Source organism: Pavona decussata, unplaced genomic scaffold, assembly GCF_977016875.1.
Source record: "Pavona decussata unplaced genomic scaffold, jaPavDecu1.1 SCAFFOLD_249, whole genome shotgun sequence".
Classification (NCBI taxonomy): Eukaryota; Metazoa; Cnidaria; class Anthozoa; order Scleractinia; family Agariciidae; genus Pavona; species Pavona decussata.
In genome coordinates, this window is record NW_028145653.1 from 227,248 (window position 1) to 253,392 (window position 26,145).

The 26,145-nt window shown below is 36.9% G+C and overlaps 2 protein-coding genes across 2 annotated transcripts; one reads left to right on the forward strand and one right to left on the reverse strand.

Moving 5' to 3' along the window:
- The first annotated feature begins 468 nt into the window (after window positions 1-468).
- On the forward strand, window positions 469-11,090 carry LOC146457037 (uncharacterized). The gene is made up of 6 exons (XM_085092411.1): window positions 469-666; window positions 1,434-1,499; window positions 4,748-5,059; window positions 6,327-6,485; window positions 8,521-8,637; window positions 9,833-11,090. Exons 1-6 carry the CDS (start codon window positions 520-522, stop codon window positions 9,956-9,958), a joined length of 927 nt encoding a protein of 308 aa, XP_084948537.1. The 5' UTR covers window positions 469-519; the 3' UTR covers window positions 9,959-11,090.
- On the reverse strand, window positions 11,077-26,038 carry LOC146457038 (peroxisomal acyl-coenzyme A oxidase 1-like). The gene is made up of 16 exons (XM_085092403.1): window positions 25,840-26,038; window positions 22,398-22,560; window positions 22,126-22,186; window positions 21,456-21,549; window positions 20,611-20,718; window positions 19,695-19,814; window positions 18,717-18,838; window positions 17,786-17,955; window positions 17,188-17,350; window positions 16,477-16,667; window positions 15,779-15,937; window positions 14,965-15,070; window positions 13,972-14,121; window positions 13,800-13,870; window positions 13,350-13,485; window positions 11,077-12,609 (listed from the first exon to the last, which is right to left on the reverse strand). The coding sequence occupies exons 1-16, from the start codon at window positions 25,967-25,969 to the stop codon at window positions 12,547-12,549; spliced, it is 2,007 nt and encodes a 668-aa protein (XP_084948529.1). The 5' UTR covers window positions 25,970-26,038; the 3' UTR covers window positions 11,077-12,546.
- Between the last annotated feature and the right edge of the window lie 107 nt (window positions 26,039-26,145).

Consider the following 26,145-nt stretch of genomic DNA (forward strand, 5'->3'; position numbering starts at 1 on the left):
AGAGCACACTCAAAATGAGAACGCATTCAAAATGAGCGCACATACGCAAAAAGAACGGCCTCAGAATGGCAACACGCTCAAAATGACAACGCAGTCGGCTATTAAAATACAAGACAACAGTCAAAATACAGGAAGCCCCTCAATAAATTTTACTAGACTAATAGGCCATTTTCGTGATGGCGTCATTTTACTACAACTACCAGAATTCATTTCGATTTCCTTTTCAAATTCAAATTTTGTAATCCCAGTGGACAGCAAAGAACAATAGTTCTAATTAGCATGAGAAAACAAAAACCAGAAGGATTCTGGTCAGGCCTGGATTCTGGTAGTTGTAGTAAAATGACGCCGTAGTTAAAAATGTCCTATTTTGACACACATCAACCGCCATAGACTACAAGAAACAAAACAACAATGGAATGTATCATACCCACCCCACCCCTCCTTTTTCCCGTCCATGACGTCAGTGTTTCCAAAACTTCCTTGTTGAGTTTTTTAATCGACGCCATCTTGTTTGCAATCATGGTTTATCGAGCGTCCACTTTGCGAGGTTTAGCCATCGCACAGATGATTTTTGGTGCTTTAATGGTCGTATTTGGTGTAGCATGTATATTTTCTGTGGATTACTGGACTTCGCATGTCGCCTTTGGAATCTGGGTCGGCGTTTGGGTAAGTCTTCGCAGCTATAAGCTTAAGCTCAAGCTTGTTGCTGTTTATTTTATAAACCGAGGGTTGTCACATCAAGAGTGGAAATGTTACGTGTAATAACAGTGTGAAACTCGGTTTTACATACTTTATGTAGTGTTATCAGTTCTGAGTTGTGTCGCTGTGGCGGCTTCCAAACTCGTGTTTAGCGAAATTGTATTAATTGTTAGTATAAGTTTCAAATGACAGCTTAGTTGTGTTCGAAGCTTTTTCCAACTTATTTTAACGTTCGATTTTTTTTGTTTAGTGGTAACCTGGCAGTATTTTGATTTTCACAGTCGTGCACACGGTCCTGTGTTGGCAAGTTTAAAGGCGGTGTTTCTTTTTTAACAAGATAACATCTTTGTACAGTAGATGAGCTTAATTATAAATGCGAGCTTGTACTGCGTAGGTTGCAAGTTGAATGAAGTCATGCGCAGCGTTTTGGTTTGATCTGTGCTGTAGTCTTTCAAAGCTGTTGCTGGGTGTTGAATGATCTGATAGGGATAGAATGTGTTGGTTACACGAGAAAGGAAATTAAGATTAGAACAGTAAACTCGTGAAAACAGAAATCGTGACAGGCTTAAAATAAGGATGACGTCATTTTGAGCTAGTTATACACTATAATAAATAAGATATTTCAATAGGGAGCCCACGTCACAATTTGTGGTTTTCAGTGACAAGTGAACAGATACACTGGTCTGGAGTTTTGGGAATGACTTAATTTTAATTTTTTTTGTTATCTTTTGTAGGTTCTGATTACAGGAATTTTGGGTTATGTTGGGGCAAAAGATGACAGCAGACCAAACAAATGCCTGGTGAGTTATTGCTGTAACTTGCTGGGATTTCATATTATTATGCACCTGATTGAAGAAACATCGTTTAAAATGTTTGATCCATAAAGATATGCCCCAGCTAGTGGCTTTCTGGGAACTACAAAGTCATCTGCATGAATGATAATGATAGTGCTAATGATAATAATATTCAACTATCTGTGGACTTACTACAAGAATACCACCTTACTTTACTGGGCTTAATGTTGTTGGTTTTTTTTTTTTTGTCATAATTTTATTATATTTGTATCTATAATGTTGTTGTTAGGGCTAGGGCTATTTTTCGCATATTGTTACATGAAATAGTTTCAAATTCAAAACAAACATGGCGACCAATTCAGACGAGGTCTTCCAACGAAACTAGTTTTAATTTGTAGTTGCATGGGTAAATTGTGTGCTGAAATTAAAATTATGCAAATGAGGTTTTTTCTGATCAAGATGATGTTCATGAGATCAAACGAGAGAATGTTCAGTGTTCCTTGTTTGTAGTATGCATAGTGCTGAATTTATTGTGATTTTGTACTCCCCATTGTTCATGATCAGATAGATAGATTTAGATAGATAGTTTAATGATCAATACATCGCAGCCCGAAGGCTGAATTGTATATTTACAATAATAAAACTTTTTTTAAAACGATCTGTCTTGCATTTAGGTTCAGTAAAATGCTTGTTGCACCTTAGAGTATACAGGGCTCAAAGTTTATTTTTGACTTTGGGAGCACCTGTGCTACCAGGTGTAAATTTCTAGGCGCACTGCCAAAATTTTAGGCGCGCAGCTAGAGATTTTAGAGCACAACGTAAAATATTGGTAGCACCAAAAAGAAAAATCAGAAGCTTCGGACATTTTATCAGTGAGCATTGATAATGATGTCATGACGACACCAAAACGTTGTTCATTTCTTTTGCTTATTTTCACTTGCCGATCGTTAATCAGCACGGTAATGTTTTATTTCAATTGTGTTTGTTTCTTTCAGTCTCTTACTCTACGTTTGCGATAGCAATAACACTGTTACATTTTTTTAGAATATTACATGTTATGGTATGTTAAACAAGATAATAAGACAAAAAGGAATAACATCATTGAATCCTTTCGATCAGATGAAATCCTTCAAGTCCCACGGATCACCAACTGAAATTAATTCATCTGGCCACTTTCTGTGGGCAAGGTTACTGTCACCTTGATCTCTGCCCACTGTTTAACCACTTCACAACTGCTGTAGTTGGGTCAAATGTGTTGGAAGGCAGCAGCTGGCTGTTTGAGAATAAATTGTCTTTTTGCAAATGAGCGTTTCGAAAAAGAGAATAAATTACATTGTTGACTGCGCATTAACTTAACTGAAATAAAATTCATTGTTTCACAGGAAAAACGTAACACTTGTGCTTGCCTTGAAGAAAAAAAGTCTCAACCCAGATTTTTTAGACATTCTTGAATCTTTGGTATCGGCAAAGCGAAGTAAATTGCGCGAAAAGCACGTGTTTCAGAAGGTTGCCTTCACTCTTACGTGTCAGCGGTGCGGTCACAAAGCCGAGAAGAGTCTGGGTGGGTTGAAACACGGACAACACAAGAAATGGACTTGGGAAAACAACAAATAAAACACACACCGATGCAAGAAAAACGGTGTAACTTTATTATGTGGAACCTAATTGCGTTACATCCACATTTGAATTTATTATTTCAAGCTTCTGTTTCGTGGTTAATCAGGCAGAGTACAAAAGAATTGTCAGGTGAGGAATCAAAGTGGCCCAGATTCAGGCGCACTGAACTTGGGCGTTTTTAGGCGCGTGAGTGTGATCACATATGAGTCCTTAATAATGGTGTCGAAAGCATTAGTGCATAGCCGCGTGATGAAATGTACAATGGGGACAATGTTCACTAGTTCGATGGCCTCCTGGTAGGGTAGTAATCCTGAGCATATTATAGACATGGCCCGCTTTTCGACTCGCACCAACTTGTCTTTTAGGTACTTTGGCAGGGCGTAAAAAAAGACAGGCGCTGCGTACGTAAGAACAGAGTGTATACAAGCAGTGTAAAAGGTGGACATATCCTGCCGAGGAACTCTTGATCTCTTTAACTGCGCTAAGAAATACAGACGCTTTGACGCTTTCCAACGGCAACATCAGTGGTGTAAATAAAATATTGGATAATGAAATAAATGATAAATATCATCATGGTATATTTTATATTGATGAATAAATGATACTGTACTATCAGGGTCAGAAATTAACTTTTTGAGCAGGCACTAAGTGGCGACTAAACAAATTTTTTCAGTTGGCATTTGGTAAAATCTACATGTAGTTATCTAAAAAGTCTTTATTATTTTCTCCGCTTTAAACAGCACTATGCCTATAGAAAAACAGAAAGACAAAAACCATTTTTTTAAGTGACTTCTGCCGTTCAAAAGCTCAATTTGGTTTTGGTTCTGGTTGGTCCAGTCGACAGCCCCGTACGAATCATCTTGACTGTTAAAGATCAGAAATCCGCCCAACTCGTGTGAGCAGACAACTAAGCGATCTTGGAAAGAAAATCGATTGTGTTTTACAACCAGTGTTTACAAGTAGGAAAATCTCGGAAGACCTGAAAGTCACGAAAACAAAGCCCTCATTGGTAAATCAACAAGGCGTTGTGTATGAGTTCAAATGCAATTCATGTGATGCGAATTATATGGGCTACACAAGCTGTCACCTCCACCTCCGCATTGAGGAGCACAAGTATTCCGTCATCGGCAAACATCTTAAGGACCAACACGATCAAAGACCGAACAATCTTCACGAGCAGTTTGCCATCCTAAAGAAATGCCGCGGGAAATTCGAGTGCCTTATTTACGAAATGCTTCTAATAAGGAAAAAGAGACCAACTCTTAACACTCAAAAAGACTCCATTATTACCTGCAAAACTGTTCATTTAATTTTGCACATTCTTTTGTTTTACTCCATCTCGTTTTTTTCTAATGTAATTTCACACCTTCCTTTCTTGATATACATGTAACGTTACCGATCTTATTATAATTTACATTTGATAATGGTGACATGTCGTCGCCGAAACGTCATGTTTTAATATCGCTACTTTTTATTCTGAAATGCTTTTGCAAGTTTTAAACGTTATTATTAAACTACTTACAATACACATTACGCTACAACACTTATTATACAAAAATTAACTGGATGATCAAAGGCCACAAAGTCACATCCTGCATTCCTTAATTTAATGCTGCATCTTTTTGATCTGTTGACAGATTGGATGTTTCATGGGTTTCTCTGTCACAGCTTGTGTCATCGCTGGAACCATGTTCATCTGCTACTGTATCGCCGTTGCTGACTTTGCCAAGGTTCTTCGTTGCAAAAACTATGATTATTATGACTATCGCTACGACTATGACTGCTACTACAGCAGGTACTACTCAAGTTCACAAAGGCACAATGCTGCTGTTGGTGCTGGTTTAGGCTCCTGCCAGCTGATTTTTGCAGTTGTGGAGTTTTTTGTTGCACTTGCGTCATCCGTCTACTGCTGCAATGCTGTCTGTTGTGGAGCACCTGCTGTGGGCTCTGTAAGTGCTGAGATTTTAGTAGATTCTACTCATTCCTGAGAATGTTAAAAACTGTCAAATTTGCTCATTCAGCCTTTCCTTCACCGGCTAAGTTAAAAGTTGGGTCCAAACAAGACTACAGGAACAGGTGACATTTATTAAGTGGCAGTATGATATTATGATATGATATTATTGTTAATTTAGATTTGTGTCCAAATATTTCATTGATAAACTTGTTAAATTCTTGTTCATTGATTACTCAACAAACGAATTTTTCCGCATTCTGGCCGTGTGAAAATTGGGGCAAGAGCAAAAAATCGGTGGACGAGGGTGGGAGTGGGGAGGTGAGGGAACGCTTGCCCGCATACCCCATGATTTTGAAAAATCCATTTGTCCACGAACTGGGCTCCTGATTGGTGCGGTGTGGTCACCTTGAGTGAGTGGTTTGACAAGTAGCTATCAAATTTTTGCAAGGGTCAAAATGGCGGAACATGTGTGAGATTTTGAAAAGTGTTTGAACGAAGTTAAATCGAAGCTGAGCGAAGCAGGGCTTTCTTTTACTTTGAAGACGTAATAAGAAATGCCAATGCGCCATTTTTTTAACGGCAAAGATTCAATGGCCGTATTGCCAGCAGGATTCGGCAAGAGTTTAATTTTTCAGTTGTTTGTTTTGATGTGCGGAGTGCCAAATGGCAAGGAGGTACAGGATACCGTATGAATCTTTTCTTTTCGATGGTTTGAAAAGATTTTCTGAAGAAATATAACCAGGTTTATAGATACTGTTCCAAATTTTACCTTGAAATTGCACTGACAAACTCTGCAGCAATCGCTGCAGTATTTCGCGGGTTTGACAAGTTGGTTGAAGCGTTCTATATTCTATATCTGGTAATCTGTCATTGGCTAATTTGCTGACAAGCTGTCAATCAGCGAATGAAATCAACTGTGACAAATTGGTGGGTGTTTTTCAAAATCATGGGGTATACGGGCAAGCGTTCCCTCGCCTCCCCACTACCACCCCCATCTGCCAATTTTTTGCTCTCACCCCAATTTTCGCGCGGCTAGAATGCAGAAAAATTCGCTCATAAGGGAACGTATGCTACGCAGGCTAAGTAATCAATGAACATGAATTGAACAAGTTTATCAATTAATTTCAGTAAATTGTTTAATATATATTAATTAAATTAATAATTAATTAGTTATTAATTTATTATTTTTATTATTACTTAGAAGTAATAATACATGTAATTGTGTCATTGTACTAAATTAGTTATAATTTATTACAATGTAGGTTACAGCCAATCAGCAAGTGATGTTCTTACAGCCAGGCCAACAAATTTACCCAGGAGGCCAGGCTGGTGTGGTGGTTATTCAGCCGTCTGGTGCTATGACAACTGTCCCTCAGGGTTATGCAATGCCTGGACAGCCGGCTATGTATGTTCCACAGCAGGTAAATATCTATCTACATTTTAAGGATAGTTTTACAGCACAAATTGAAACACTCAATGCCAGGGCTGTAGGCTTTAGGTTTGTTACTGTTAGTAATGAGTCAGTCCACGGTTGTACCTTTATCTCTCTGTTGTCACTTCAAATGTTTGGATCCATTGTAACATTTTGGAACTGTCTCGTTGCAGTTTATTTCATGCTTGCTAAGTGGTTTGATTGGTTTGATTGGTGAATACCCCCAGTGGTTTGATTGGTGAATACCCCCAGGTTCGACTCCTGATAGGAGCACTCGGATTTCTTTTTTCCGAGTATGCCTGCGTCACTTTCTAGAATAATCGTCATTCTCATTCATTCACCAGGCTGGAAATATACTATCACATTTCTTTCATATACCACACGTTTGACATTCAAATCCTAGCAGTATGCAGGATGTTTGTCCCATGAACCTAGTTTAATGGCCTTAGCTCCTACGAGTCTCCTGTAGCTCAGTGGTAGAGCATCCGAACTAGTAATCGGAAGGTCTTAGGTTCGACTCCTGATAGGAGCACTCGGATTTCTTTTTTCCGAGTATGCCTGCGTCACTTTCTAGAATAATCGTCATTCTCATTCATTCACCAGGCTGGAAATATACTATCACATTTCTTTCATATACCACACGTTTGACATTCAAATCCTAGCAGTATGCAGGATGTTTGTCCCATGAACCTAGTTTAATGGCCTTAGCTCCTACGAGTCTCCTGTAGCTCAGTGGTAGAGCATCCGAACTAGTAATCGGAAGGTCTTAGGTTCGACTCCTGATAGGAGCACTCGGATTTCTTTTTTCCGAGTATGCCTGCGTCACTTTCTAGAATAATCGTCATTCTCATTCATTCACCAGGCTGGAAATATACTATCACATTTCTTTCATATACCACACGTTTGACATTCAAATCCTAGCAGTATGCAGGATGTTTGTCCCATGAACCTAGTTTAATGGCCTTAGCTCCTACGAGTCTCCTGTAGCTCAGTGGTAGAGCATCCGAACTAGTAATCGGAAGGTCTTAGGTTCGACTCCTGATAGGAGCACTCGGATTTCTTTTTTCCGAGTATGCCTGCGTCACTTTCTAGAATAATCGTCATTCTCATTCATTCACCAGGCTGGAAATATACTATCACATTTCTTTCATACCCCCATTCATGTCTGAGTTCTTATCTTGTAATGTCTAGCGTTCTATGGTACTGCCTTTTTGATTGGCTTAGGCTTTGATCACTGTCTAGCTATAAAAACGTACTGTACACAGTTCAAGTCACATTTCTGGTAGACTAGTATTTCAACGACTGCAAAATCAACCTTGTAAATTTAACGCTCGCTGTGGCTCGCCCTCAATGATAATCCGAAACGTTTGCAGAGGCCCCTCAAAGTTTTCGTTGGTGTGCTGTTACTCGCAAGTTTTTCTGGCCTCAATGGATGTTATACGAAGAGACACAAGCCAGTCATAGCGAAGCAAAGCTTTTCATTGACTCTGAGTCAAAACAAAGTTAGTTATAGATTTATCCAGAACTGCAACATTAAACATTATTAATAATTTAAAATGCAAACAGCACCTCAAATTCAAACGCTGCTCAGAAGCTTTTATTTATTTATTTATTTTTTTTGGAATGATGAAACATTTACCATTAAGATTTATGATTCACATTTCCAAAAAAATCAGCACTGCCTTTGCACAGCACAGAAAAAATGACTTTCATTAAGTTGGTCATTAACACTACCTTGTAGTTACTATAAAATTAAGAAAATCATGAACACTAAAGGTTTTTCCTGGAATGTTTATTGGTCTCTGTGACCAATCAGACGCAAAATGAAAACACTAGAAAAAACAACAGGAATGATTACTGTTAAGCTTGAGGTTGCGATTTTTTAATAAAAGTAAAATGTTCATTTGGTACATATTTTTTTTACTGATTTTAATTTGTGTCCCCAATTAACGCTCGCAGTGCTAAATACATTGGCCTGTGATGCTTAAATAGTCATCATTATTGTTAATGTTCCCTGTTCCTAGCCTGTATCAGTGCAGCTACCTCCTGCCTACTCTGTGCAGCCAGCTGGTGCCAGCCCCGCAGGGATGGTTGCTGTGTCATATGCTGGTGCTACTATGCCGCCTCAAACACAAGTCCAGGTATGAGGTGTATTACTGTGTAGATAGGGTTACATGATCCTGATGTCACATGCAGACAGTAAGATAACACAAGGTCGAAGCCCACTTGACGATGTGTGAGGGCAATATTTGTACAAGCTTGCTTTTTAGCAATTCAGTCTGCTATATTTTGTAGGAACAGGTAGAATGGTTTGGTATTAGGGCAGTTAACCTGCATGAAAAGTGAGTGGTCGGAAGTTTAATAATCTGAACTGCAGTTGGGTGCCAAAAAGGACTAAAAATTGCAACTAATGTATTATTTATGCATTCATATCACCACTTCATTTTCCTGAGAATTGAAAGGCAAGCTTATTTGTTCCATGTTGTGTTCATTTCCTGGGAAAGTTGAAAGGTGTTGCAAGCTGCATCAAGTAACCCTTCTACATTGTATTTGTTCCATAACTGCATTTTAAAATTATGGGAGACAAAGAAACTGAGTGTGTGAATGCTAAGGGATGAATTTTTGAAAATTCACATCTGTCCTTAGGTGATAATTAAAGATTCCATCACTGTGTCAACAGCCTATCATGTACATGTCACTAATTAATTTGTAGCAGTTGGCATCACTTAACCCTTTAATCCCTAAGAGTGCCAAATGGCACATAATGCCATAACTCTTTCAATATTTGACAGATTAATTTCTATGAATTTTTGACACCAAGATGGTGTTGTGAAGATCTACTCATTAAAAGGATAAAACCATAACCCACTCCCATATATGATATGGTTGTCCACCCACATAACTTTTCAACTTTTCCCCCCTAGAAGCTGTGGGTCTTAAGACATCTCTCACATTAATGAACTTGTTGAGAACTGTAAAATAAGCTATAGTTTAGGGGTATACCTAATATACACAAGGATTGGGACGTTTTTGAACTTTAAAATTTTTACGTTTTAAGGCCATTTATCTCAAAGCTATAACTTTTCTCATTCATAATTATATCAGTTATGAAATACACTCATTAGTAGCTTTAAAATGGTATATCATGCATGGACATTGAGTTTGAAGTCTTGGATCTGGAGAAAATGTCATTTTGCCTTAGGGGTTAAAGGGTTAATTGTGCAAACCTTGTATATCCTTACTTGACTAGTATTAAATAAGAAGTTATGGAGATCAGCACAAGGAATGTAGTTAATCTTGATCAGGGTTAAAAATGGTTGAAAATATTTTTAACAGGGACCACCAAAGGATCATGAGAGGCCGCCGCCTTACGCATTCACCCAGGGTGGTAATGCCCCTCCATCTGCATCTGCTTCAGGAGCTGCTTCTGCTGCTGGTATGCCTGGTGTAATGGAGGTGTAAAAATGCCGGCAAAATAAATGTTAAATACCAAGGGGCTTGCAATTAGTAGCTGGACTGTGCTTACAGTATAAAACAACTACTCATATGATAGTAATAATAATGATTATAATAATCATAATAGAAAATTTCAATAGTGCTTAATACAGTAAATATGTCGTAAGTGCTTTGCAAATCATCTAACTCTACTTATTATAAACTTAAGATGCCTAAAAGGTCACAAGAAGGGCTAAAAAGATAAGTATTTCTAGATGTAGACAAAGGAATGTTCTTTGACGAGTGAACATTTGATGTTCGCTTCATAATGATGGCGCATGTTCTGAGAAAGCTCTGTATCCAATAAGGTTTCATGAAAAAAGAAACGGTTTGCAGTCTTATAACAGAATTTGAAGAGCACAAAGTTCTGGTTAGGTTATATAGTTTTGACAATCTGCAAGTAGGTTGGAGCTTATTCATGCAGACCTATACTTGGAGGGAAACAAGATACATATTTTATTGTTGTAAATGCATGTTACAGCATTTAAGATATCCAAACCCAGTTACTCAGAATGAGCGTTATTTTTTATATTTTAGCTGAGAAAGTGCTTGTATGACTGGCATAACATTTGGATGGCAGAAAATTAATTTGCATGACTGGCATAACTTTTAACAGACATTAATTTGACGTACAAATGTAGCACATAAGAATGGCAGGGTTATGGAAGATAGGACATCATCAAATTCTGCTTGGGTGAGTGCACATTTGTTAAAAAGAATAAAACAACTGAAGGAATGTCATGTATATTTTGGCAGTGGGAATGGCTGGATAATTTGTGGTTGTGTTTTAAAAACTCTAACTTTCACTTTTAATTGATTTGGGTTATCACTCAATCCAAATCACACCAGCCCATGATAAAATGGTTATGCTTATTTGTAAATATTATTTGTAGCTGTGTAAATATGCATAGAAACTTTACCTAACTTGTTATTTTAATAGACAGTAGTGACAGTTTCGTACGTCGTAGGGCAGGCCCCTTTAAAGCATGATTATAATAAGTTATAGACTTTAGTAATAACAAAATGTAATTGCTGGTGTTGCTAAGTTATGTGTAAGTGCCACACAAATAGACTGCACAATAAAGTGCTGTAAAACAAGTGTTTGTTTTGTTGTCTAATTCTCCTTTCCCAAAAATATTTAAATTTAGTTATTTATTTAGTTCACTACATGCGGAATTACAAACTCAAAAAATAATAATAAATAGGAAATAAGGAAACTTGTCTTATAACAAACCATAAGGGCTTATTACGGTAGAATATTAACGTTATAAGACAGCATAATGCCTTCCCCATAACAGTGTTATTGCATCAATGAAAAAATTGGGTTTAAAAACGGTTGATGAAATTAGAATTGGAAAATGACATAGTACAGTTGAAACAATGAATCACAAATACTGAAGTAATAGAAAACGATCAATAGACAGCCATATGCATAGTTTCAGGAACTATGTGCAGTCAATGTGATTAAAATAAACAATGTTCTTTCTTTTGTTATCTTTTTAATCATGCAGACTAATTTAAGAATGTACAGGATTGGTTGTGATCTATTTGCAGCCGAAGTATAGACTTAAAATAATTGTTGTAAGAAAAATTAAGTCTCAATATTTGCTAATAATCTTTCAAGTCCAACATTTGACAACTTTAGCTAAGAGGAAATTTATTGTCGTAATTATAATTTTTTCTTCAAATCTTGTACATTTTTTTCAATTGTTCATTGTCAACAAATTAAAACTACTACTTTTAATTAAAAGATGTCATATGCCAGCATGACAGCAAACAGCATAAACTTCTGAGTTAACCCATTCACTTATCTTTGATGTGAACACATTCTTCCCTCCAAAAGCTGGCAGCTCATTATTGCATCTAACATTTTCTCCTCACACACAAAAAAAACTCTTTTCTATAGGATTTTTTTTTTTTCAGTCCAGGGCTATAAACAAAGCCCACTTCATACAATTAATGAATGTAGTTACCTGACTTGTTACCTGGCCTTTGAGTTGAAGCGAGGCTGGAGTTGACTTTTGTTTTGATACAAACCTCAGTGCTTATCAGATGTAAATGCAAACTAGTTAGCATAAGAAAACCTGATTTTCATATGAAAAGCATTGATTGAGGTTTGTATCAAAACAAATGTAACTCCAGCCAGCTCACCTGAACTCAAAAGGACAGGTCACTTATAAGCACATGTATGCCACTGAGCTAGCTTTTTATGGTATGAGCTGTGATAAGGAATGATATATAATGTTCATACTATTCCAACACCTATCATAGCCTCAGATAATCACTGCAGGTTTTAGTTTTATGTTTAGCTGGGCAATTAGTGGTATTGTAAGGCGAAATTGGATGCTGGTTGCTACTGGGTCTTAAAGAGTTATCAATGCTGAATCAAGACAGTCTTGCAGACACTGATCTCTGCAGATACTGTATAAACAAACTACACAAAGATAGTACAAACATGTATTATTATTACTGCGGCATACAAAGTGATTAAAAACGGATCTAAAGCTACTTAGAGTAATGAGGAAAACGTACTATCTTTGGCTCTTTGGTGATCATTACAGCTTTGATTTCTGGCTGTTCATGAGAGGTCGCAAGTATTTGTAGTAAGCTGGTGGCACCTGCAATAAAAACACAACTAATGAAAGTTTCAAAACAAGACAAAAGTTCACAACAGGCCCACAACTTAATTTCAGTTGGCTTCTCTAGAATAAAGTGACTACACTAGCTTACATTCAAAAATAATAACATCTGTTATGACCAATTCCTTGATTTTAAATGAGTCAAGTTAAATGTTACTTAATAGAAAGAACTTTCTCCTGATCACATTTTTTATTATTTTCAATGGTAACCGTTCTTGTTGTAAATCATTAGAAAAATGGCAATATTATTATAACAACAACAAATGAGTTTCATTTTCCATTTTTTTAAGAGAACAATGCTGACATACACTAACATTTTCAGGCACAAGTGTCTTTAATTGGTAGGCAGTGTCAACATTCCAGAGTCAATTCTTAAATATCATTATGGTCTATGTTAGTTTAATATCTGGGATTCATGCATGTTTCTGATCTGTTCTGTAATAATCTACACGCATTATAACCGTTTTTCCCATATCAGTTGTGAAAAACAATAACACGAGTACCCAAAGGGCATGTTCTTGGAGGCTAGGCTCTTGGAGTCTGTCTGAGAGCATATGGCACCTAAGAAAAAGAAGGAATAGTGCTGCTAAATAAGCACATTCCTCCAGAGAGGGGTGTGGTCCCAGGGGGGGAGGGGGTGCACCAACCAAGTTCTGGTTTCTACAAGTGTGGCAGAGGATTTGAATGACACTGAACCTGACTAGCTATTAGCTCATTACCTGATGCTCATTCAAGGCTGATGCCTGAGCTCTTTTAAAAAGGTCTTCATACACATTGCCATCATAACGTCCAAGTGATGAATTGAGAATGTAGTCTGAATAATCAAAGGCATCTACCAAAGATACTGCTTCAGGCCTGGAAGATTAAATATAAAAGAAAACATTTAGCAGTAGATATATGTCGTTAAACTACAAAAAACTGATACATTAATGCACATGCAGGGCTCTATCTACTCCAAGATAATTTTTCTAAAAGTTCTGGCCTTCTATACAAATTTGCAATGTGTACAAAACAAATTACGCAAACGTTAATTTGAAAATTTGTAGATGTGTCAGTTTATGTCTTTATCACAGAGGGGATAAGAAGTAAAAGGAATCTTATACTTGGGTAGTATAACTGTTAGAACAACAGACACTGGTAACTGACAGTTGTTTAGTATCAATACTAACCTGAGTTGTTCCATCATGACATACACTTGCTGACGTACCATTTGAATCTGATCAGCATTCAGAACTCCAGCCTAGTGGATGAAAACATACATGTATGTTGTAACAATCCTGTCCCGAAAGGTAAAGTTACACAGAAAAATTGACTGATCAATTGATCCATGTTACACTGTACCTCAAGAAATCCACCAGAGTTCTCAGCAATGCTATACAGAACAAATAAATCTACCAGAGATTTTAACACCCTGCGCAAATTTTGGCTGATTCCAGAAAGCTTCTCCATTGACTCAAGCACAAACAATACCATGACACAGTTACTGTAACCCTGAAAAAGTTAAAAAAAATTAAAAAAATTAAACTAATAACATTTCAGATACATATGTTATTTATTATTATTTAACTTTGAAAGAAAAGATCATACCTTACCCAACATTGCATTGTACCTAAACCACAGGTCTCCCAAACAATGCACTCACTTGTTACTTAAGATCTCAGGTACAGATTTATCCCTGGATCTACATCACAGACTTCCCAACATTACCTGAGTAGACACACCATGAACACAGGTAACTTTCCAATACCCCACGGTGTGAAGGCAGCAAAAATCCCAATGACACATAATATATTATTAATCCTAGATAAAGGTTACAAGACAATTCTTGTTTGATGACAGCAGTACACACACAGTACTGACTACAATAATATATTTTACAACTAGAAAGATTCCCAACAATAATTATGCCTGCCAACTCGCACACCTTAGGTGTGAGTCACGTGTGAATTGTGCTGGTGGGTTGAAAACTTTGATCTCACACCAGCTCATGCTTACAGGCCAATTTCTCATGCCTGGTTGAAAAATGTGAACTAATTAATATAATTATTAATATAATTTTAAATCATTTTCCTAAGAACTTCGGAATTTTTCTGAACATCTCCGAAAATCTTAGGGCATCTTCGGGGGTCTTCTGACGTCTTCCAATCTTCAAAAATTCTGGTACTCCCAGGTTAAAAATCTCACACGAGAAACAGACAGTTGGCAGACCTAGGCAACAATACACTGTGCACTGTAAAATGGTAACAGATCACCCAACAGTAATTATGTTATCTAGATCACAGGCAGCCCAACAAGCCCATTTCATGCCATTTCCTCTGAGAGCAGTATTATTACCTTGGCACAGTGCAGTAAATCAACAGACAGTTCATTCCAAGCTTCTGCAGGATCCACTCCAGACATTATTTTGTCTTGCAACCTTTTTGCCACAGTCTTCACCTCACTGCACAGATTTAACATAATTATAATAAATAATATTTACACCTGGATCAGGGGAAAACTATACACTCAGATAAGTCAGCTGATTTTAATAATTAAGTTTTCGCTTAATTGGGCACTGTATTTAATTTAGTTAGTGAATAAGCAAATGTCTTCTTAAGACTCAATTTCACATTGATAGCAAGGATATTGTTATTGTTACTGTTACATGATTGCATCTTTAGCTGCATTAAATCCACATAGTTGTATAGTGGTATTAAAGAAATAAGTAGGATGGCAGGAAATTTTTAGTCAGCAATTGTTACTACACGTACTAATACAACTTATAAAATTAAAATTATTGTAATAATATATTAATAAGACTGTGATAATGGTCAATGCCAAAGAGTTCCATTTACCATTTTACTGGTGCTCATGGTATGAACTTTGTTAGTCACAGATTGCTATTCTTGGAAAAGAAAATGCTTGACATTTCTCTTTCATTAGGTACGATCCTGACGCAAATTAAGGGAGCAAATTTACATCATGACTTGATCACTGCGTTCTTTTTACTAGTTAATATGGGATCAGTTTATAAATCCATAATCGCTTAATACATTTACTGTTTTAAAAAGTATGCTTTTTGGCCCCATGATAATATGTGCACTTAACATCTACACTGTATATCCCCTATTACTATTATAAGTACATTTAAGCATGTTCATTCCCTGACCTTGAAGTTCTGTCCTGATAAATTTTCCTTTGGATGTTAGGATCTAGAAATTCTTTAGCATCTGTTACTGAGCATGGTTCTGGTCTTCGCGAGAAAAATGAAAGTGATGATGACAGTGCCTCATTGTTTTGTACTTTTGAAGCAACCTTCATGAGATACCTGGGAGTACAAAGGGCATTAAAACATTACTGACAATAATAATTTCACATAAAAATTTTATTAGAAATATTTCATGATACTGGTAAGTGGAATCATAATGGCTTAAAACCACCAATTATGAAGCTAACAGAAACAATTAAACGTGGTTGTGTAAGGTATAAAGAACAATCAAACCTTTCAATAATCACATAATTATGAAGCTACAGTGTAGCAGAAACAATCTTGTTCTTATTACAGTTCCAGGTGGGAGAATTTGTTTAAAGATCAAACAAGTCTGACATCCCTCTTTGGGTCTAATCATCATTCTGATGATCTTTAGCAGGTAGTAGTATGTCCAGGTCACTATAGGGCTAAAAGGGTTAAACATGATGTGATATCCAAGGGAGTGGTTAGTTAATATGTCCAGCTGCTAATAATATGAAGTACAGATGCTGAGACTAAGTGCTGTGGATGGGCTGCCTACGCACACCATTACATACAGCTGTAGTATTCAACTTTGTTAGTCAAGAGAGTTTAATATGCGCGCATTAACAGCTTACCTAGCAACCTGTAAGTAAAGCACATCATTATCTCCCTCATAAGTACATGCCGCATTGATATATGCATACAGCTCGGGGAGACCACTGTACAATAAATATCCATGTCCACCACAAGCTAGGCGACAGGTCTCCACATGACGCATGGATGTTGATGTGGAGAATGCTTTAAGACCACTGGTAATAGCATGTACCTACAGGAAACATAATTATTACATGTTCACATGTAGATGTTTTATTAAACAACAACTGGACTAGGCTTAGAATAAAACCAAAATTTATAAGGGTTATAAATATTAATAGCCCCTGGGGCCGGGGGGGGGGGGGGGGTACTCCCTTATATGGGCTATATAGGTATGTGCGGTGCCAAAGGGTATGGTTTTTCGGCCGTTTTGGTCATAAATAGGGTATCGCTTTTAGCCATTTTGCCGCCATTTTGGTAATAAATAGGGCATAGATTTTTGCACTCTAGTCCTGGGTTCGATTTTTTTTTTAGAAGAAGCTATATCAGGTCATAAATAGGGTAGGGAAAATCGCAGATTTTGGTCATAAATAGGGTAAGGGTTTTGGGAAGCGGGCCGCACACCCCTACCCAATTTTTTTTTTTGGAGTACCCCCCCCCCCCCCCCCTGGGTAATAGCCACCCCTGCTGAGGTGCAACTTTTTCCCTACACTGTTCATACATATACAGGTAGCATATTTTATTATCCTTACTTCAGGTAGCATAGACAAGTCTCCAGCAGCAATCTTCCTTTGTGTTTCTTGAAATAAACTCCACACGTGATCAAAAGCAAACTTTAAAGCATAGGCTGTGGCAAGTCCTGGCAGCAGTTTATATTGCTGTGTCTTGTAGTCAATGATCTGGGCTTCAGGCTCACTGTTAAAAAAATAAGAGTAAGTAACTGGCCTGAAAAAATTCTCTACAGATAAAGAAGAGGAAGTGGGAGTATAATGGAAGGAGGGTAAAAGGGTTATATGGCGGGGAGGAAATGGGAGGAGGGAAAAGGGGTTATTGGGGGTATGGGAGGAGGGGAAAGGGGTTATTGGGAGGGGGTATGGGAGGAGGGGAAAGGGGTTATTGGGAGGAGGGAAAAGGGGTTAATAACGTTATGGGGGTGATGGGAAGAGGGGAAAGGGGTTATTGGGAGGGGTATGGAAGGAGAGCATGGATGTAAGGGAGATGTGAAGAAGATATGACAGAAGGACACAGAGGTGCATTGGAGCAGGAGGAAATAAGAGGAGACAATGGAGGTGGGAGACATGGAGGGTGGGGAACAAAGAGATATCTAAGCAAAGTAGTACTTTGACCCACCCAGGTTTGAGCTGACTCTGTCTCCTGACTGCACTGTAGCGAATAGCAATAGTCATTGCTTGGGATAGCTTCAAGGATGAGTCTATAACAATTGTTGCACGCACAAAACTCATGGTTCCATACAGGAGTTTGGAGTTTGCTGGCTTTGTGAAAGTCCCATCAGGAGAAAGCTGTTGTAGTCAAAGACAAACATGAAAACTGAAGGTTATAGCCAGCATTGTATCACATGGCACTCACTTTCAAGAAAAATGCACCCTTTCAAACATTTTATGCCTTTTGGGCACCCAATTTTCCAAAGGTGTACTTTGAACAGGAACCCACTTGCATTTTGGGATGAGTGGTCCATTTCTTCAAAATCCCAATAATTACCGGGCCAAAAACTATTTTCTCCACAGAACTCAACAAAGATCGGACATTTTTATTTATTTGCAAAGTTAAAATTAAATACAAATTTAGTTTTATTAAATAAATGCATTTGCCACAAAATTACTCTAGATTTGTCCACTAATCCTTGAATTGTAATTGGTCAGGAATTCATGCAGTCATGGACTGGAAATGACTAGAACAAACTATAATATCATTATTAATGATAATGAGAGAGAATACCAAAATTCACTGTAATAATATTTTCGAATTATAAATAGCAAACAAACTCAATGTTGATGGGGGCAAGGGTTGGCAGGAGAAAGGAACAGAACTTCCATCCCAATTGCAACCTAACTTCCTCATTCCCTTTATAGAGTTAAGTGGATAAATTTGCACAAAATATTAACGCCAATCAATATTTCAAAACAATGAAATTGAAGAAAAAATTATTGGATCACAGTAGAGGATGTCCAGTGACTCACTTGTACAAGCTGCCTGTATGCAACACTACTTAGTATGAAATGCTCTTTCAGTGTAAAGTGTTCAATGTCCCCTTAGGCCCTACCTTTGCTAGTCCCATCAGCATGTGGTTCAGTGGAATGCGTACATGATCAAACAGTAAAAATCCGTTGTCATTTTCATTCATCACGATGGAAAATTTGGGCCCAATCACTCCTATCGTTATACCTGCGTTACAAAATTAGGGTAGAAATGATTACCATGAATTAAAAGCTTCAATTTGTAACAGTATAAGGGTACACAAATAAGCTCACGATGAAACATAAGACAGCTCTATAAGCAACAATTTACCATCCTCTTTCCTAAATTAATTTTATTATTGAAAATTACCGGTATGTAATAATAATAATAATAATAATGTAAATTTTCAAATAAATTATGAGAAAAACATAATTATTTAAAATAATAATAGTTACATTTTATGCAATTATGACTAACTATGCAAGTTTTATATAAAGCTTTGAACAAAGTTGTAATACACTACAGCTGGGTATTGTTTTGACAAGTTTGTTTATTTTTAATTACTTATTTATTTTTGAGCTTGTTAAAGCTGGTGACACATGGTTCAACATTTGTTGATCAACAAATGTTGAACACTCCTAGTACGTGTGTCATGCAGTGTTGAATGTTGAATGTGGTTGAAGGCAGTTGAAATAAATAGAGATGAGTTCTATTCCATTCAACAAGTTGCCAATTGTTGAACTGGGCTAACCAATCGTTTTCCAGTCTCAGAGCCTGGCCTGGTGACACACGGTTCCACAAATGTTCCATGATGTTGAACTGTACATGTATGTCATTAGCTTAAGGAATGAAATGTGTACTTCACAACCATGACACTTTTTTTCCTCGAATCTTGCCTTTTAACAGTTTTCTGGAACAGGAGTGTGATACTAGTCAGGTCAAGTTACAGTATCTAATTTTCACTTGTTTGGGTTGTATAAAATCCAGTGTATAAAACAATTTTCATATCATAAACTAACAATATTATACATCAGTATTATGTAACATGTCAACATAAATATACCTGGCATGGGTTGATGTGTTTGCAGATCTCTCAGCTGAACTATAAACATCTGTATCCCATGATCCTTACCATCCACGATAAGCCGTGCAGGCACAGTGGCAAAATTAGAAGACTTTCCCACTATAACGGAAATTAAATCATTAATTTATATTACTTGAAAACATATATATGTGCGGTTACAGACAGTATGGTTTTTACTCTGTAGTTAATCTGGCCTAGCTTTGCTTGATTATGATAAAAATCAAAATATAATTATTATCAAATGTGTTCATTTAATCTTGCTCATCATACTTTTTGATGTTATATAATTTTTATTTTAAAGTATATACTATATATACACTGAGGAATGTTGCATGAATTTACCATTGTATTTAATACTTTAATACAACAAATTATTAACATTTATTAAAATTAATTAAAGAACCATGAATTATGTACAAAGGAAACAGAAGGTAGGCTCGATTTAATTTCCACCGCTCTCTCGAGTCGAGAAGCGCTGGCTTGTTTCTCTAACAGCGGCTGGAAATTGAGCCTAAACAGAAGGTCGCTGAAAATTTAGCTTTAAAAGTTTTTATAAGATCAAATTTTTTACCATTATTTAGATCAGATTCACAATAGTTTTAATTGCAGTCAACATAATTATTCAACACTGATTGCCCAAATACATGTAGCAATACAATTATACTTAAATTACCTGTCCAGTGATACAGTACAGTACAGTGTGTAATTATAATACATTGCAAAAAGGGTTGATGTGGAAACCAAAACAAAGTAGGTGCTTAATAATATTTATTTATTAACCAGTTTTGGTTGAGTTCAAATGTCCATGTATCATCATCCCATAGCATAAAGTTCAAGTTGTATAAAGTGCATTGAATGTAAAGCACAGTAAGTACAACAAACCTATCTGACTTACAGTTTCCCGGCCACCATTTGCATGCTGACAGCGATGGTGAGTGAATAACAAACTCCTGAGTGTTCGTATCATATGTTGCTGTAGTTTCCAAGCCTCGAACATAAGTACCTTAAAAACAATAAAGACGAAGGATCAGTCAAGATGTCTACACCACAGTACATACACTTGTACTATTATAGTGAAATTAACAGTATAAGTACAGTGTATGCAACTCTTCCAGATATGAATCAGTTAAATTTCTCAGATAAATAGGTGACTATTGGTCTTTCAATCAAATATGATAAAATTATCCCCAACTTGCCCACATCCACAAAGTTCAGCAACAGGTGCAATGTATTAGACATTTAATAGAGAACTTAAGAAAGTAAAGGACACAGGTCCATTTCAGGGGAAAGTTTGGGTTAGTTTTTTTGTGAGGGAGGCGAGGAAGAACAAAGGAGTGGGCATAGGGTCAGGTAGTACAAAAGACAAAATCTCCAGAGCTTCACATCTCTGCATTGATGCGCTTATGCTGTGCATAACTTGCCAATGAGTATATGTAGTGTCTAACGTTAGACAGGAAATCAACAACAACAAGCCATTACAGTGCAGACACTTGAACCCTGATCTGCATGAACAGTCAAGGCCTTTCTTCGCCTTTTTATTTTCAAATGCTGTCCAATCAGAAACTCCCTTGAAAACAATGAATCTGACCTTAACTTTTAGAACAACAGTGAATCAGCCGTTCACAGTTCAAGTGTCTGCACTGTAAGGATATCTTTTCATGGTTACATGCAAGCTAAGGTCAGCAAGTGAAAGGTTAGTGGGAAATAGATTTTATAACTTGTAACTGTAGCGTGACTTACCATGCCCCAGTTCAGTTTGGGCATATGTTCCAATAATCTGATACGACTTGGCCAAAGGAAGCCATTTGGCTTTTTGTTCTTCAGTTCCCTGGCTCTACAATGAAAATGTTTAACAAATATTATTCTATGAGTACACTTTGGATGAGATGATATAAGATAGTCAACGAGGCCCGTAGCGCCAAGCTATTAAATCATACCATATCCAACAAGCATGAGTGAAATTTACTGTTTTATCAAAAACCTCCAAGAAATATTGCTTATTATTAATAATGATCTTGCTGATTTTGCTTGGCAAGAACAACACAGAAAACAACTTAATCAAGGTTGTAATTGTCTAAGAAAAATTTCAAGGAGCCCACAAGTACAAAAGCTGAGAATTTAGGAGCCCAACATGTGAAGGCTTAGGTGCTGCTGCAAAAAAAGTTAGGCACAAGCATTTTCTTTGTTCATTTGTCCGTCCACCCGTTCATATTTCTCTGAAATGGTATAATAGTTGATATACCATGACCCGTAAGCCGAATATCAAAACTCTGGAATTCCATTATCCAATTAGCATATTTCTAATGATCGTGTATCAAAGGAGATAAGGCTTCTTTAACACAGAGATATTAGAAGAAGGAGGAGGAGAAAATTTAAGTAATGTATATATGTTTCTTCTGGATTAACGCACCTTTAATGTTGGAATGAACATTGTTTTGCTTAAGCCATATGGAAATGCTGTTCCTGCTAACCTGCAAATAAATATAAAGGTTTTATAAGAAAATATTTACAAAGAAAACTATTAAATTATAAAATATAAGTACAAAAAACCAGGGTGTAGTATTTTCTTGATACAATTATCATGGCATAAACAACAAAAATTGACACCGGTTGTATATGACACAAATAGTCACACATTAAATTAAGTCACTGCATGAATACACATGGTAAAATTTAATATACCTCTCCAAAGTCTGGATCTCCTCTTCCTTGGTGATATTATATTTCTCAGCTAGCTTCATCATTTGTAATCCTTTTTGACAGCTCCTTTCATAGCTTTGTTTGAGGTCCAGAACATTATATGCATCTTCCTTACTAAAAACAGGGTCCTTCACCAACAATGATTCTGCAAAAAGAGACCAAAGTGGAGAACGTATATATATTACAAGGCACTAATATTATACACTAAATGTATGGCCCCAAGGGAAACAGTAAGTTTTGTTTTCCCGAGAGTTCTGATGGAAACATCAGGACTCGAGGGAAAACAAAACTAACTAGTTTCCTGAGGGACCATACATTAAGTGCTTTGCTATATATATTTAGACTTTCCTTTCAACAATTACGGCAAAACAAACAAACAAAAAACCGAGAGGGCAATAACTGCGGAATTGTATACCAGTCGAGATACATTTGTATTTGGTCAGGGGCACATGACCAAGAATCAAGTTACAAATAACAGTGCTCGTTTTGTTGAGTGAAAGTCTAGGTATATAACAATAGTACATCGATCTATACTAACTTTTCCAGATATGGAGTTAATCTCCTGGGCCCAGTTGTTCAAAGCCCGATTAAGCTAATCCTGGATTAACGCAAACTTTGACTCGAATTTAATTGCTAATCAACAAAGATTCTTCGAAAAAGATTTTTGGCCCTCAGTTTTTTCTTAGACTTTTCTTTACCAGTTAGCTCGAAATTAGGCTTTTAAACCATATTAAACGAGCGAGATGAAAGCGCCGACTAATATCTAATCGTGGATCAGCGTTAATCGGCTTTCAAACAACGCGGCCCTGGTCTCCTGTACTATAGTCAGAAAATCTCTCCAAAGAAGGCATGTAGTATTTTCAGGAACAACGGAACATCCTGGATCACCCCAAAAACCCTGAACACCCACCAAGAAAACCCGGAATATCCCCCCAAAACCAGTGGAACACCCCCATAAAAACCCGGAACACCTCCCAGAGAACCAGGAACACCTCAGAATGTGTTTGTAAAATACAGATACTGTAGCTATATAGATATATAGATAGCTTTTTGTATTCTTACGTTAGATTTATGCAGGGCCTCACTGAAAACCACATTTTGTGATTTGGGCTCCCTGTTGAAAGATCTTAATTATTATTATTATTATTATTATTATTATTATTATTATTATTATTATTAATAATAATAATTAATAATAATTTTATTTCTTAGTTTTTCTTATTTTTCTTGGTAGCCTTCCATTTGAGGTTGGTTTTTATTCCCTTTTTTTAAGATTTTTAACTTTGCATATATGATTGATTTTTTTTTAATGAGAACAGCATAGTAACTTTATCAAAAAAAAGAAAGGGCTTGAAAGTTGTCTCTTTTTCATCCAAATAAATTGTAAATAGTTTTTTAATAGTTCTTATTTCTACTTTTAACTTGTGAATAGCAATTTGCTTGAAATATGAAATATGTTAATAAAGAGTTCTCATTAAAATTTTTTTAATTATTATTATTATTATTATTATTATTATTATTGTTATACTCAGAATACCTCCATGCAAGAAACTGGCCGCTGATGAAGAGGCAGATGCCTCGAAAAGTTGTCCTAATTTTGCAATCTCACAATCTTGAAAATTTTACAATCTTCACAATCTCGAAAATATTTACAAGTGCTTCACATTCACATATTTTATGGGGTTTTTTTGCGGGCATATTTATATGAGCAAGCAAATGAGGAAAACGAAGGTGGAGATGGGAAAATACCGCCTCTCTCCAGTTTCCCTCTCGACTCGTTCACTCCGTCTCCAGTCCTGCCAAGTCTCTATGCCTACTGACTGGAAAAGGGACGGCTCGCAGTCTATCCTCTCTTGCAGGAACTAACATCAGGTGTAGTTCTCAAAATAGCTATTTGTGAAGCTGACTAAAAATATCTTTTGCTTATCAGTAAAAATGCAAAATACTCATTCAACTCTTTTCGTATAATGTTTGTAATTCATTTTCATGACATTGTTTATCTTATAATGTTTTGAGTAAAATTCAATTTAAATGACATTAATCAGTCTGGAAACTTTTTTGTACAATCATCCTATGCAAGAGAGGATCAAGGTGTACCCCTTGATCCCCTCTTGCATCAGTTCATAATTTTCAAACTGCTTCCTGTTTCTACAATATCTTTTGACATTTTATGCTTTCAAGGATGTTTAAGTTACCGTGATGGCAGCACGGAAGCGTTGTGCCATTAAAGAAAGCAACAAAAGGTGAAGTGTAATTGAACGCCTCGTGTCTTAGGTATTTTAAATTGTTCCTATTCAGGTTTCTCATTTTCGTATTTCTTTGCATTCGCTATTTTTTACACGTGTTCTGAGTCTTTTGTTCTTAGAGATTTTGCGCTGTTCCGAGTTTTCATGGAGGTGTTCCGGGTTTTCTTGGTGGGTGTTGCGTAATGTTCCAGTGTTCCATGTTCTGGTGTTTCTGAAAACACTACATGCCTCGGAAAAAAGGGACTTTTGATCCTTTCTCTATGTACATAATAGTGCATGAAGAAAAACATTTAATTACCAAAAATTTTCCCAATTTAATCTAGGAAATTTCTGTAAATTTGTTTTAAATTTCCTGTTGGTGCATTCACTCAACAGGGCTGTCAACTCTCCCGGATAATCTGGCCATGGGAGTCTCTAGATTTTGAACCGTATCTCACGGTCTCCAGATTTATGTCTGTAATCTCCCGGATAATTGACGAAGTTTCCTATTTGTTGTAGACTGGACTTTCTGACAGGGAAATCTGAAATGTTTAGCGTTGTTTCTGGTACTGTTTAATTGACATCCCCCCCGGTGAACCCGTCAATTTGGCCATGATGCGACGCCTCTGTAAGGCATTTTGTTATTGCTGGCCGGGAAAGTCATTTTCTCCATATTTGAAGACGCGTGAGGTTGACAACCCTGACTCAATCTGTTACAGATGTTGATCACTGAAACTAAAGGAGACTGATTGATTTTGCAGGAAAGGGGCAAGTGGTTAAAAAACCATTTAATGAGTTAAGGGTGAGTCAGTTTGGCAACTTTTAATAAGAAAATCCCCAGATTCTCTTTATACTACACAACCAAACACATAAAAATATATAAAACCCTTAACAACTGGGCCCTGATCCCTAGCAGATCCCTTTCATGTGACACTCACGCCCGCTGTTAGTTATATCACACAAACTTAACTTTTGGAGGTGGTATCCGCGAATAACTGAAATTTTGGGCTAAAAATATCCTGGACACAACACCATCTTCGTGCTAAAAACGCTGACGAAACACAGACCACTTTGGCACTAAGTGATACTATAAACCACCCACACGATTTCTGGTTACATCTTCAAACTGCATTATAATATTCACGGCTTATGTAAGCTTATGTTGCGAAAACTGTACCCTAGCTAGTTAGAGATCTTACCAAGATATCTTTTTCTCTCCGTCTTCTCTCGCCCTCCATAGAGCAAATAGGTCAACTCGATCGGGTTAAATGAAGCTTTGCCTCGCTCTCTGGCTAAATCAGGATTCACTTTAGCAGCAGAAACACTCATAATTAGTTTAATAAATTACAACCATGAACAAAGCCCTGTCCACTAAGCACAAGAGTTTCTCTCCCTTCGAGTCATGAATCACTGCGTGACCCAGCGTCAACCTCTTGCCCAGTCGTCCCCCGTCAACTGAGGGTTTTGTTTTGTTTTTGTTTTTTTTTTTGTTTTTTTGAAAAGCA

What these genes read in the sequence shown, in the direction of transcription:
- LOC146457037 (XM_085092411.1), top strand. Translation starts at nt 520, where the DNA reads ATGGTTTATCGAGCGTCCACTTTGCGAGGTTTAGCCATCGCACAGATG. An exon ending in GCAGACCAAACAAATGCCTG is followed by an intron (nt 1,500 to 4,747) that starts GTGAGTTATTGC and finishes ATCTGTTGACAG; the next exon opens with ATTGGATGTTTCATGGGTTT. An exon ending in CTATGTATGTTCCACAGCAG is followed by an intron (nt 6,486 to 8,520) that starts GTAAATATCTAT and finishes CCCTGTTCCTAG; the next exon opens with CCTGTATCAGTGCAGCTACC.
- LOC146457038 (XM_085092403.1), bottom strand. Translation starts at nt 25,969, where the DNA reads ATGAGTGTTTCTGCTGCTAAAGTGAATCCTGATTTAGCCAGAGAGCGA. An exon ending in CCAAACTGAACTGGGGCATG is followed by an intron (nt 20,719 to 21,455) that starts GTAAGTCACGCT and finishes ATTGTTTTTAAG; the next exon opens with GTACTTATGTTCGAGGCTTG. An exon ending in TGCTGATGGGACTAGCAAAG is followed by an intron (nt 17,956 to 18,716) that starts GTAGGGCCTAAG and finishes TGACTACAACAG; the next exon opens with CTTTCTCCTGATGGGACTTT.